General features: G+C 30.2%; 1 protein-coding gene and 1 long non-coding RNA gene across 9 annotated transcripts in view; both read right to left on the bottom strand.

Annotated features, from left to right (window-relative positions):
* Positions 1–223: 223 nt before the first annotated feature.
* Positions 224–10,320, bottom strand: LOC124954770 (centrosomal protein of 290 kDa-like). Of its 8 annotated transcripts, none has more exons than XM_047508180.1 (23): positions 10,020–10,161; positions 9,769–9,834; positions 9,655–9,701; positions 9,481–9,567; positions 9,287–9,422; positions 9,071–9,207; positions 8,746–8,984; positions 8,530–8,662; positions 8,212–8,402; positions 7,993–8,134; positions 7,567–7,831; positions 7,142–7,307; positions 5,689–7,065; positions 5,233–5,548; positions 3,934–4,979; positions 3,288–3,486; positions 2,916–3,142; positions 2,586–2,733; positions 2,065–2,451; positions 1,757–1,923; positions 1,421–1,625; positions 1,038–1,295; positions 224–883 (listed from the first exon to the last, which is right to left on the bottom strand). In XM_047508180.1, the coding sequence occupies exons 5-23, from the start codon at positions 9,378–9,380 to the stop codon at positions 809–811; spliced, it is 5,772 nt and encodes a 1,923-aa protein (XP_047364136.1). In that variant the 5' UTR covers positions 9,381–9,422; positions 9,481–9,567; positions 9,655–9,701; positions 9,769–9,834; positions 10,020–10,161; the 3' UTR covers positions 224–808. The 8 variants fall into 8 exon arrangements, with proteins under 8 accessions (XP_047364136.1, XP_047364135.1, XP_047364131.1 ...); XM_047508175.1 differs by having other exon boundaries at positions 225–883; positions 9,769–9,853; positions 10,020–10,320; XM_047508176.1 differs by having other exon boundaries at positions 225–883; positions 5,251–5,548; positions 9,769–9,853; positions 10,020–10,320.
* Positions 10,321–10,609: 289 nt separating this feature from the next.
* LOC124954982 overlaps positions 10,610–13,863 on the bottom strand; it is a 4,792-nt gene continuing 1,538 nt past the window's right edge. Inside the window, exons 2-3 of the long non-coding RNA XR_007102725.1 lie at positions 11,938–13,009; positions 10,610–11,868 (exon numbers count right to left, since the gene is read on the bottom strand). This is a non-coding gene — a long non-coding RNA (uncharacterized LOC124954982). The remainder of the gene's footprint in view (positions 11,869–11,937; positions 13,010–13,863) is intronic.

The following is a 13,863-nucleotide window of genomic DNA, read 5'->3' as shown; positions in this document are numbered from 1 at the left end:
CAGGTGTCTGCATAAGAAACTGCGCTCAGTGCAAGCGAATGTTCGGACCGTGGTTTGCCGGTGAAAGGTGTGCGAACGCGTGCATCAAATTCAAAGGGAAACTCACTCCTGACTGCGTGGATGCGGATTCTATCGCGCCATTCCTTAAAAAGGCTGACGAGGACGATTAAAAATTTATTTAAAATCTTTATATATATATATATATATATATATATATATATATATATATATATAAAATATCCGTCCAGAAGATGTAACAATTCATTTCAACGACAGTTCAATCTCGCAAATTAATTTCCTTTCAGAATTGACGAGATTATTAATATCGCACGATATATCTCTTTACAACGAATTACAACAACAACAAAATAGAGAAAAAAAAACGTATTTCTTCATTAGTTAATTTTATTAATGCCACGGAAACATATTCCGCGAGCGTTTTACAATCTAGTCACGTGTGTTCCATGATAATCAACCCCATTAATGAAAGTACTTAATTTTAACCCTTAGCTCGCTTTAATGCTCAAAAGCTAAGTTCGTAAAGACGTATTTACATTCGCTAAAGCGCCTTCGTGTACAAATATATAAATTATCGTCGTGATTACATATATATATATATATACACATACACTGTATTATTTATATATATATATATATATATATATATATATACACACACACACATATACACACACATACGCACATACACAAACATAAATATATACGTTGTAAAACTTGTTGTATGTGAAATAAATTATTGATCAAGATCAATATCATCCCTGTGAAATATTTAAACATTGTATTATTATCAATCTAAATTAGGTACAGTTACGTAACATTCTGGTATCGGTGACAATGTCTGTTTAGATTCCAGTTGCTGAAGCTGAAATGAAATGAAATGAAATTAATGAAAGTATTCTTTCTCTCTCTCTCTCTCTCTCTCTCTGTCTTTTTTCTTTTTTTTTTTTTTTTCTTTAATAGAAAAGAAATTTTCATTTATCCCGACTTTGTTCTTTCCTTCTTGAAATTACACTTACACGTTGACGAAGTGTCTTTTCATTTATGGCCGCCCTCGTCAACAATTGCTTCACTTTTTCCAATAATTCTGATTTATGTGCCAATTGTTGTTTCAAAATATTAATCTCGCCATTGTCATCCTCCTTTTGAGTTTCTTCCAACATCGTTATTCTCTGTTCGGCAAGTTGCAAATCCGTTTCCAAGTCTATCATTCTCTTTTGAGCTTCCTCGTACAATTTCTCGTAAGATTTTTCACTCCCGGTGTTAACTTTCTTTACCTGTTAACAATGGTTTTTCAATCAATTTCCAAATATTTCTTCTTTCTTTCCTTCTTCTTTTTTTTTTTTGTTTATTTTTTTTTGTTTGTTTGTTTATTTTTCTCCCCCTCCCCCCTTATACATACTTGACCAGATACGAAATAATTCCTTCTCGAATTAAACTTCAGTCTTTTGTTCTCCGCTTGTAACTTTTCAATGATTCTCTTTAACGTAAAGATCGTTTTCTCTAATTCTAAAACAGACTTCTTGGAATTTAATTCCTGATGTTCCTTGTTCGACGATCTAGGTGTCGAATCCGACGATTTCTCTACTTTCAACAATTCGATGTATCTATAAAAAAAAAAAAAGAAAAAAAAACCCCTCAAGTAAAAAACAAGAAAAAAGAAATGAAATGACATCGTCATAAGCATAAAAGAAACAAAAAAGGGAGAAAAAAAAAATAATAATTACAAGATACACACCTTTCTAAATGTTCGACTTTTTCCCGCAAACGCGGCGTATCCGCGTTAGCTTTTTCTATTTCTAATCTTAATTCAAAATTTTCACTTTCCAATTTCAAATTGGCTCTCTCGAGAATATCCCTGGTAGTCTCCAATTTTTGTAATTTCTCGACAACGTACTCGTTGCCCTGATCAAAAAATTCATCCCATTAGAATATTATTTCGAAGCGATTATAAAAAAAAAAAAAAAAAAAAAAAAAAAAAAAAAAAAAAAAAAAAAATTGAAAAAAAGGAAAAAAAAAAGAACAAACAAACGAATTAACCACCACCTTCGTGACAGCTTCCAATGAAGCTATACAATTCTTTTGCTCGTCTATTTTCTTTAATAATTCATGACTATTTTCCCTTTCCAATTCGCCGATACGTTCTCTCAACGTTTGACATTCCTTCTGTAAATCAATCACGAGACTCTGATGTGCAGCTGAGATCGGTCTAGACGGTATATCATTCAACACGTTTGAAGGAGCTTCCCCTTTTATTTTACTCTTTAGAAACCACTTTTCACGTTCCATGCAGGAAACCAAAGATCGTAATTTTTCGTGATTCGAATTTAATTTGATATACTCGTTCGTTTTCTCTTTTAACTTCTCTTGCAATTTTTCTGCAGTCTGTTGCCATTTCTTTTGCTTCTCCCACAACGAGAGTTCCTCAGCTGTCTATTATAAATGTAATTAAAAAAAAAAAAAAAACAGAAAAAAAAAAGAAAAAACCCAAATGAGTATCCATCGAACGATATATATATATATATATATATATATATACTTTTATTTGTAATATTTTATTTCAATACCTTCGCCCTTCTAGTTTCTTGAACTAAGTATTCCCTTTCTAACTGAGTCCGCATTTTTTCTAACTCCTCCTCCAAAGACTTTACCTTCCTTTCCAATTGCATCTCGCGCTGAGAAGTTCTTTTCTCTTGCGATTTTACCGCCATGTATCTGTCATAAAGAAAAAAGAAAAAAAAAAAAAAAAAAAAAAAGAAAAAAAAAAGGAAAAGAAAAAGGAGGGGGCCGGGAGGGAGGGAGGAAGGAAAACAGATATTACAAATAAAATTATACGTATAATCCGTTCTACCTTATCGAATTGATCGTTAATTACGTATTGAAAAGTATCACGATACCCCCGACTGACACGTTGCTTCAGTTCAGCAATCTCATGCTTATACATCTTTTCCTTTTCCATCAGGGATTGCAACTGTTTACGTAAAATATCTATTTGATTCTGTGATAGAGGCTGATCACGTTGAGTACCAGGTAAGATATCGTGGATTTTAAGTTCGTCACGATGATCGATCGCAACACGTGCTGGCAATGATCGATTCGTGGCTCCTAACAATTCGATTTCGTTCTATCGTGAAAAGGTCAAAAGAGAAAAAAAAAAAAAAAAAAAAAAAAAGAAAAAAAAAAATAAAATAAAAAGATAAATAAATGAATCATTCGAGGGACAAAATTAAAAAGAGAATCATTAGGTATATTATGTTACGACGAGATACCTGCAATTGTTGACAATTAAGATTAAGCTCGTGTATTTTATCATCTTTCTCTTGCAATTCTTTCATAAGTGATATATTCCCTTTCGTATGAACGACACGATCTTCCGATAATCGTTGTCTGAGCGTATCAGCTTCTGACTGCCATTTGTTAATCTCGGAACGATAAATTTCAAGCTCCGTATTATGTTGTTCTTCGAGTCTACTCTTGTTAAAACGAATAAATCGTATTATGAATTGTTTCCTTATTGTACACGATTAACTAACCCTAGTTGCGCATATGGAGATATTTAGGATATTCCAGATCAACTTTGAGCTTAATTAAAACGATTTGTACATTGCATGCATGATTCATGAATTTTCTTTTTTTATAATGGTAGAATTTCGAAATGCGTTTCCAAACCTACTGATTATTATTATTATTACTTTCGTTTTTTTTTTTTTTTTTTTTTTTTTTTTTTTATTCAAAATCATTCATTCCGTATAAATGACCGAGCTGTTCAAAGTACCGCATCCCAATTGAACAAATTGAAATTATTTCGAGATGTGCACAATTAGAAATTATTTCGAGATGTGCACAACTAGAGTTAATATAATCAAGATGATCAATGATATTATATCAATGGATTGTCATTGGATGTGTTCGTACCTTTCTCTTATACGATCTATATGCTTCAATCTCTCTTCTGCCAATCGATGCCATCGACCACTAAGTTCTTTCGTAATATGCAAATCTGCTTCCAAAGTATTTATTTTTTCTATCATTCTAGCAATCTCCTCTTCTCTGGCTGCGTTATAAACGGTAACAGATTTCTTTGGCTCATCGTCAACGTCAGGCTCGAACGTAACATCATTATTTTTTTTATCGTCAACTTTCCTTTCACTTTCCAACAATTGTACTTTATAATGCAAATCATCGATTTCCCTTTGCAAATTAGACGTAACCCCAACGTACTCCTCTCTTTCCTCCTTCATAAGATTTTGATATCTCACTATCGTCTCTTCCTTTTGTGCGACAATTTTTTGCAAACTGTTAATCGTAGACTTCAATGCCAATTTGTCGGTACAATCCATATTTGTAATAATAGGAATATCTAATATCGGCTCGACGATATTATTTATTTCTCTTTTCGATAATTCCAATTCCATTACTTTAATTTCCTTATTAAGTGCATCTATTTTTTCTCGATAATTCAATATTTCTGACTCGTAATTGTTTATTATTTCAGAACGATCTGCCGCGAGTTTTAATGCATCCGCTAAACGTTCGTTCAATTGCATCATAGAAATTGTATCATTCATTGTATCCGTATTGTTACCTACTTCTCGAACAGATTTTTCCTTCGGCGTATCAACCATATCTACTACTACTATTACTTCTTCTTCTTCTTTTTCTTCTTTTCCTTTTCGTTTGTTTAAACAGCAATCGTAAGGTTCTGTTTGTACCTCCGTCGAATCGTGTTCTATCGTTACTTGAACGAAAACCGATCGTTTCTCTATCGTATCAAATTTGATTTCTTTAATTTGTACATCGGTCCTTGACACTACTTGTTCATCCTGACGATTCCAAGTCTTTTGCATGTTAATCATTTCGTTCTCCATACTCGTAATAATCGATTCATATTTCGTGGCTTTGTCATTTACCATTTGCAATTCGTTATCCAAATGGGATATCCTTCGTTTTTGTTTCAAATCCTAATAAAATAATAAAAAGTAATCGAGATTCTCTCTCTCTCTCTCTCTTTCTGTATATATATATATATATATATATATATATATATATATATATATATAGAAATTATTGCTTTATATTTATTTATTTATTAAATAATAAAAAGTAATCAGGATTCTCTGTACATAATTTTTATTGTAAAACTTAAAACGGAATCGATCGAAATTAAATAATAATAATAATAATAATAATAATAATAATAATAATTATCTTTACGTGTAATTTATAACATACGTTTAATACGTATTGGGAATTTTCGGAAAACTTTTGCAAAATATCTTGCACGCTTTCACCGCCAATTTGCTCCTCCAATATATCCTTCAAACGTTCGACAATCTCCAAACGATTTGTTAAAGTTTCCTTTTGGGATATCAAATGATTATTAAAATCCTTCGTCTTCTTCATTTCTACATCTAATTCTATTCGATCAGTTTTTAATTTTTCAACCATTGACGTTAATCTGTCGAGAGCACTAATCGAAGATGATCCTGCATATTGGCTTTGTAAAAAATCTATTACGTCTATGTAAATCCTGGAAGAACGAAATTTTTTGTTTCGCGATCGTTTAAAACGATTTTTTGTTTTCAAAGGGGAGGGGGGAGGGGGAAGAAAATAAAAAAAAGAAAAAATAAAAAAAAAAAAATGATGCCCATTCAACTGGTTTACGATTACCTGCAACGATCGTCGCATTGTTTTCGACAATATTGCACGTTCGCTCGCATCTTATCGGAATTTATCATTAATCTTTCACGTTCATCATGCAAATAAGATATTTCACTTTCGAGCTGTGACTTTCGTGCGTTCAATTCCATTTCGGTATTCTTCTTACCAGCCAATTCAAAATTAAGTCTCGATATCGTAGCCTTGTCTTCGCTAATCGCTTGCAAATCTAAAATCTGATGTCTGAGATTATCTAATTCCAATGTTTTAAACGAATTCAATGTATATTGCAATTTGGCCTCTTCCTCGGCAATTTCTAATTTTCTTTTCAACGTTTCATTATCGATTCTCAATTTTTCCATTTGTTCGTTCGACGATTCTTCAATATCACCCGTATTATTTTCTCGATGACTTTGCGAGGATACAATTTTTGATAATTTGTTATGTACATCGATTAATTTCTCTTGTAACTCGCAATTAATATTTGTTATTTCTTGTATCTTCGATTCAGATTTGGCAAATTGACTTTGAGATATCTCGTGCAATTTGGTCATATGATCGGCACGTTGTCTTTCGATTAATTCATTAGCTTTGTAATCCTTTAATTGTCTAACAATATCACTTTCATCCACTTTAGAAATATCTTCCTTTAATAGATCCATTAATTGTGATTTTTCTTTTCTCGTTAAATCCAATTCATCCTTCAACAATTCAATTTCCGATCCATCTACGAAGATGGTATTTTTCTCGAGTAGAAAACGATAACGTATATTTAATTCTTCGTATTTCTCTTTTAAATCGCTATATTCCGTAATACTCATCGAATTAGATAGATTACTTTGTAATCTTATTATCTCACATTCTAACATTTTATTACGCTTATTGGCATCGGTCAATTCTCTTTTCAAAGAACCTTCTTTTTCTACCACATTTTTTTGATAATCATACATCTTAATAGATTCCTTATTAAGAAGCTCTTTTAAAAGTACAATTTTCCTATTCAATAATAACAATTCGTTAGCAACCATTATATAATCTTTCGTTTTAATCGCAAATGCTCTTTTTACTTCGTCCTCGCTAGTCTCTAAATTAATCCGATCCTTTTCATAAATATCTATTTGAAGATTTAAATTATCGATCGTATATCGTAAATCTTTATTATCTTCAATCAATGATTCCTTTTCCCTTTCCCTTTCCTTTAATTCTCTTTGATATATACTTTCAATATTTTTTATTTCCGAAATATACATTAATTTATTATCATCAGAATCATCGGTATTTAATCTCTCTAAATCTATTCCTTTGCTCAATGCTAAATCTTGCAATATAGCATCCTTTCTGTTAAGTTCCTTTCTATAAACAAATGTTTTAATAGAGATTTTAGAATCTCTATTAAAAAAAAAAAAAAAAAAAAAAAAAGAAAAAAAGGAAAAAAGAAAAAAAGAAAAAAAGAAAAAAAACTTACCTAATCTGTTTAACTTGAGATCTTAATTCTGCATTGCTACCTTGTATAACATTCAAATGTTCTTGTAATCTCATAGCAGGATGATACCAACCAGCCAAATGTCTTACATCTAATGCCTCCAATAATCTTTCCAATGTATATGAATGCACTTCTACTGAACTTTTACCTGGAATATATTTCAATGATTCGAACTTGCAATATTAACGAAATATTCCGTAGATATAACATGACAAATTATTGACGTTATATATCGAATTTCAACGCTACGTACAATACACCGTTTGTATTATATTTTGTATATATAATAATAAAATAAAATTAAAAATGATATAGATAAGAAAAATTAAAAATACATCATAATCGTGCATTTATAAATTATCGTATAGTGCAGTCTTTATAATACGATTAACATTATGAAAATTCACCGTCTTGACTGCGTATACTGTCCAGAATTTCATGCATGCCTCTTCTAAGAGCTTCATTCTCATCTATAACTAGCTTCATTTCTTTTCTAATATCTTTATCAGTTTTATGATATATCCGAACGGATTCAAAATCGACTACCCGATTTGCAGCAGTTTCCAATAATTTAGTGGAGTGCAAAAAGTCGGTGCTGTTATCTATCGTGTCGCTTGAAAAATCTAATTTCTTTGCAGGTAAACGCGATCTATTTGATTTTAACAGCCTTATCTATAAAAATTCAGGAATTAAAATTATATATCGATTGATTTCGTAAAATAATTAAAGGCGTATGGATCCAAATAAAAATTATTGCGAGTGCATCAAAATTAAATGGATAAATATATATATATATATATATATGACGAATCGTATTTATACAATCGACTTACGGTCGATTTCATTTCGAGATTTTCATCTATTAATATTTTATTCTCCTGAACAAGCTCTTCCATCCTTTTCTCTTCTTCCTTACGTTTTTTAATAATATTATCTATGGAAATTGATTCATCCTCCGATATCCCTAATTTTTCTCTACAAAGTCATAATTATGCCTTTTTCGAATATACCATATGAAAATTTCAATACAGTATAAACTTATATAGAAATACCTGAGCGTTAAGATCTCCATTTCTTGATAAGAATTTAACATCTCTAACTTATTAACCACATTGACAAGATCTTCTATATGTTCTCTTTTATGATTTAATTCATTTTTTAAATCTTTGATTTCATGTAATGCTTCTGTTAATCCATGATTTTCGTCCTCATACTTTCTCAATATTGATAATACTTCGCATAACTAAAAAGAAAGAAAAAAAGAAAAAAAAAAAGAAAAAAAAAAGAGAGAAAAAAAGATCGTTTTAAAATTTAATCCATATTCAATACAATTTATTTTTAATAGAGACAAATTGTAAAAACAATCCAACTTCAGTGCTCTTTAGTTTTAAATCCTCCTGCGTTTGGCCCAATGCATTTTGTAAATCAGATATCTGATTATTTGCATCCTGCATCTTTTTTAATAACTCTTTTTGTTCCTTCCTCTTCTCTTCTTTTTCTGGCCTACGGAAAAGGATTACAACGAAAGAATATATAATATTTCGCAAGATTTTCAGATTTTTACAATTAAAAATAAATTCACCCACTTTTTCGTACTGGCTTGTAACTTCTCTATAATAGCAGCTCCTTCATTTATTTCTGTAACCGCTTCAGAAAGTTTACTTTGTAATTCTGTTATAATCTTATCACGATTACCAATTTCTTCGTTTAAATATACTATCTGTGATTTATTTTCTTCTTTAACTGATGTAACCGATTGCAATAACGATTGGGACAAATTTTCTCTTAAACGGTGTATCTCTGTATCCTTTTCATCTAATAATTCCTAATTATATGAAATATCAATGGAGTCATAAATTATTTCATCATTTCTTAGGTTTAACAGGGAAAATTATATAAAAATTAATTTACCTTCCATTCTGCTATTCTAGAATCTATTGCTACTCCAAATTCATCTATTACTTTATCTCTATCCATTTGTTGACTGGTTAATTCTTCTATTTGATTGAGCAAACCAATATTTTCACGTTCCAAATCTAATATCCTTTCTGAAAAATAAAATGTTCCTCTAATAATATAAAATATATAAATACAATTAAATTGTCAACGAGTTATCAATTTTAAGACCTTTATATTCAAGGACTTTTGATTGTGCAGAACTTAATCCATCTGTCATTTCATTCATTTTTTCAGTTGCATCCTCCATTTCTTCTTTCAACATTCCTAATCGTTCCTTCAAAATAATATTTTCTCTATCTAATCCCTAAAATATTCAATACAATGAAATTTTCTCAAATTGATCTATCATATATTATATTTACCTCTAATTCGGTCAAAAGTTTTTCTATTTTTTCATTTTTATTTTGTATCACAGTTTCATGATTGGCAGTTTCAATTGTGTCAGATGACTGAAAATATAAATAATACTCGCTAAATTAAAATGTTCTTACAAATTCTAATATATAGTTAATGAAAACATTATCTATGTTACTTACCTTAATGAAGTTTTTATCTTCATACTGTGAATCAGATACGATCTGACCTGTCATTGAATAAAAACAAATTTAACCTAAGATATAAACAAGACACAAATGTTAGAAATCTTTTACCTTTAAGTTTTTGCTTAGAAACATCCGGTTTCAATGTTGAAATGGTATTTTTTAATTCCCCACATTCTATGAGCAAAGATTCTACCTATTAATATAAATTATATGTATAAACATATATATATATATATATATAAACAATAAAAACGTTTAATACATAAAAAAATGTAACAATGATTATAACATTAAATCACATAGATAAATATATATATATTTATATACATATATGGAAAAAAAAAATGAATCTGACATACTTGATTGTCTTTATACTGCAACATTTCTTGAGATATTCTCATAAGCATTTGAAGATTTTGTACATCGGATATTTCATCAATATTGCAACGCATTATCGTAGGACATAGATCCTCGATCTCTTCGTCAGTTAAAGACGAAATATTTAAAGAAAATATTTGTTCCCAATTTGTTCGAACCATCTTTCACTATATAATTATAAAAATATTCTTATATTAATTCTATGTCTACGTAATAGATACTATTAAGACCGAATAGAATAATTTCATCAAACTCTACATTCGGTTACTATGGCAACAAAATAAAAACAATTCTCCCCGCCATTTGCAAAAGATCGGTCGATAAAGTTACCAACAGTCGATAATATTAATTCGATGTGTATTCGATTAATCGTTCAAACCATAAAACTTGTAATTACGTTTTAAGTGTATTTCTACAAATAAGGGTGTAATAATTAAACAATAAATTTAATTATATTTACAAAACATCTGAAATGTATTCTTTAAGAAGACTATCCTTTTCGTTAAATAAATCTATAAGAAATTATGTAAAAAGATCCCTAACCTCTGAATCTATGGCCGAGGTAGCAGTGGAAAATACAGAAAAAGGTAAGGTTCTATAATTTCTATAGAAAAAAAAAAAATATATATATATATATATAATAAAATCTTTTTTGTTTTATTTTTTAGAGAAAAGTATTATCGTTAATAAAAGCGACAAAATTACTTTAATCGCTATAAATAGGCCAGAGAAGAAGAATGCTTTGGACAGTGCAACAGCTCAATTACTTTGTGATGCATTGGATGAATTTGAGAAGGATGAAAATGCTGTTGTGGGTGTATTGCACGGTATAGGTGGAAATTTCTGTTCAGGTTTTGATCTACATGAAATTGCAAATTATAATCAAGAAAAAGAAGATAATCTACCACAATATGGAACACTGGCAAGTCGATATATCTTTATATAAGGAAATATTTTATGGACATTTATTCATAGACGTAATAAAACTTAATTGATTAAAACAGGCCAATAAAAGCGAATTGACCAGTAAACCATTGGTAGCTTGTTTAAATGGATATGTCTTGGGTGCTGGATTAGAATTGGCATTAATGTGTGATCTACGAGTCATTGAGGAAAATGCTGTCATAGGATTTTTGAATAGGCGTTTTGGAATACCTATTTTATGCGGTGGTACAGTTCGTTTACCAGCAATGATTGGATATGCTAGAGCCATGGATCTAATTTTGACAGGGAAAGCTATTAGCGGAGAAGAAGCTTTCAATATTGGACTTGCCACTAAATGTACTGCACACGGTACTGGTCTGGGTACAGCTATCAATTATGCAAAATCATTGATAAAATTTCCTCAAAAAACTTTACTGGCAGATCGTACCTCTATGCACTTTGCTACTTTTTCATCTAAGCAAATGGATGAGGCATTGCAATTTGAAAAAGACAATGCCCTTCATCTTGTAACAGAAGAAGGCATAGAAGGTGCAAAGAAGTTTGTCGAAGAAGGTATAGGCAGACACGGAAAGTTTTATAATCTTACAAACGAGGATAAAAATTTCAAAGAATTAGATAAAAGTCTTGTGTGACATTTAACGACGAGATTAATATAATAATTTATATACACAATATTTCATATTTCCTAATGTTTCACTATATATAATTAAATCATACAAGTTCATTCAAAATTCATATAAACAATGTGCATAAGGATGTAAAGTTTGTATAATTATTTTTGTAAGTTTTTCTTTTGTCGAGTTTTCTTGAAAATTTCCAAACACTTTTTCCCTATCTTCTGACTTACAAGTGGTATTAATGTTGTAGCTTGATCATTAACGTTATCTGCATACAAAATGATCCCATGAAATGTAGTGGATCCTATGAAAGTATATATTATAATTGAAAACTTACTTCCAAAGATAACTACGAAATAGGTGATGCCAGGTTGTAATAGATATAAACCTGAGGTAGATGTTTCAGCGATAGACAAATTTCTTAATTGACAATTCAATTCATCGCATAAATCAATTTTACCTAGAAATTCATTCATTAAACATTAAAAGATCTAAACGATAATTTCAAATATAAATTAACATATAAAATATTTATATACAGGTATTATCCAATCGTATTACTTCTCGAATGTAATCTAATATAAGTCCAATAGGACAATCAATATTCACCAAGATCTCTTTATCGACGTCATTACCATCGTCATCATTACTTTTCGAAAGACATTCTAAATAATTCGTTTCATTAATAAATAATTACGATTACGATTCTATCATAATATATTACCATTATATTTGACCCTAATGATGCTCATGTCGAATTTAAAATAAATCGACGATCGCGATATGCGCGAAATTGTCCACGAATTATTCTTTGCTGAATTTGCTGATATAAGAAACAAAGTAAAATGAGGAAAAAAAAATAAAAATAAAAAAAAAAAAAGAAAAAAAAAAAAGAGGTACAAATAAAAATAAATTGAAACAAAGAAGAGCAACGTTGATTTTTTTTTCATTCTAATGCCTTTTAAATGGCTGTAATTATTTTGGAATTTGGATCGTTTTGATATTTGAAATAACGCGGCGACTATAATTTCATATTCAAGTTAAACACAATGACGACCGTCAAAGTTTAATTGGCGAAAGTAATGCGAGTAGTCAGTGGCAGGCACCGTCGAGAGCCGATTAAAGCCGCTGTGTGACGAAACGAGTGCAGGTGGCGGTGCATTGTTGCGCAATGCATCAATATGTATGTGTGCGTGCGTGCGTGCGTGTATGTGTGTATGTGTGTGTGTTTAGAGTAGAGCTCCTTCTCCTTGTAACCAGAAGTCAGGACGAGGGTCCTCCAGTAAGGTAGCGGGGTACCTCTCCCACCAAGGGAACCTTTCCTCCTTACTTGACCCGGTGAATGTTGGAGCTCGCAAATCTGTGCAACTCGAGCATGATTCCGCGACACGTTCTTTATTCTTTCATGTCTGTTAAAAAAAAAAAAATTTCAACAATTATTTACATACGTATGTACATATATATATATATATATATATATATATATATATATATATATATATATATATATATATATATATACGGGGTGTCCAAAAAGCATAGGAACAAACTTATTACTGAGATCAAATGGATAAAAAAAGAGTTTATACAAACTTATGTTCAAAAATGCTTTATTGAAAAGATATACATATTAATGATCGCCCAACTCTTTTTTTTTCTTTTTGTTTTTGTTTCCATTTTTTTTTTTTTTTTTTTTTTTTCTTTTCAATTATTCTTTACACAAGTTGTCGGTACGTAAAAGAATGGAGATAAGATAGAACTAGAAAATTATAACTTCGGCGATATATTCAAAATGCAATTAGTATTATTTTCAATATAATTTGGAATATTTGAAAGAGTATATATAAGAACTGATTCGACGAATGGAAGAAAGTAAGCCCTGTATTCTTGCAGAAGGAGAAATTATATGTGCCATAATAAATCATAAATATCTTTAAAAGTAATTATATCTTATCAATAAAAACATTTTCCGATATAAGTTTATATAATTTTTTTTTTTTTTTTTTATCCATTTGATCTCAGTAATACGCAATACAAGTTTAGTACCATACTTTTTGGACACCCTATATATATATATATATATATACACATACGTGTTATAACTTATTGTTAAATGATCGAATAAATCGACCCCTTCCCCACCCCCCTCTGAATTTCAATGTCAAACTACCTTTCACGTGTATCGAACGATATTAATTGAAAAATTTTGGAAAGCAAAGAGAAATAGTAGCGAGGTCGACTCGATCGTCATCCTGGCTCGGTC

Source organism: Vespa velutina, chromosome 16, assembly GCF_912470025.1.
Source record: "Vespa velutina chromosome 16, iVesVel2.1, whole genome shotgun sequence".
Lineage (NCBI taxonomy): Eukaryota > Metazoa > Arthropoda > Insecta > Hymenoptera > Vespidae > Vespa > Vespa velutina.
Note: the sequence above shows the minus strand (reverse complement) of the source record. Positions and strands in the feature narration are given on the sequence as shown.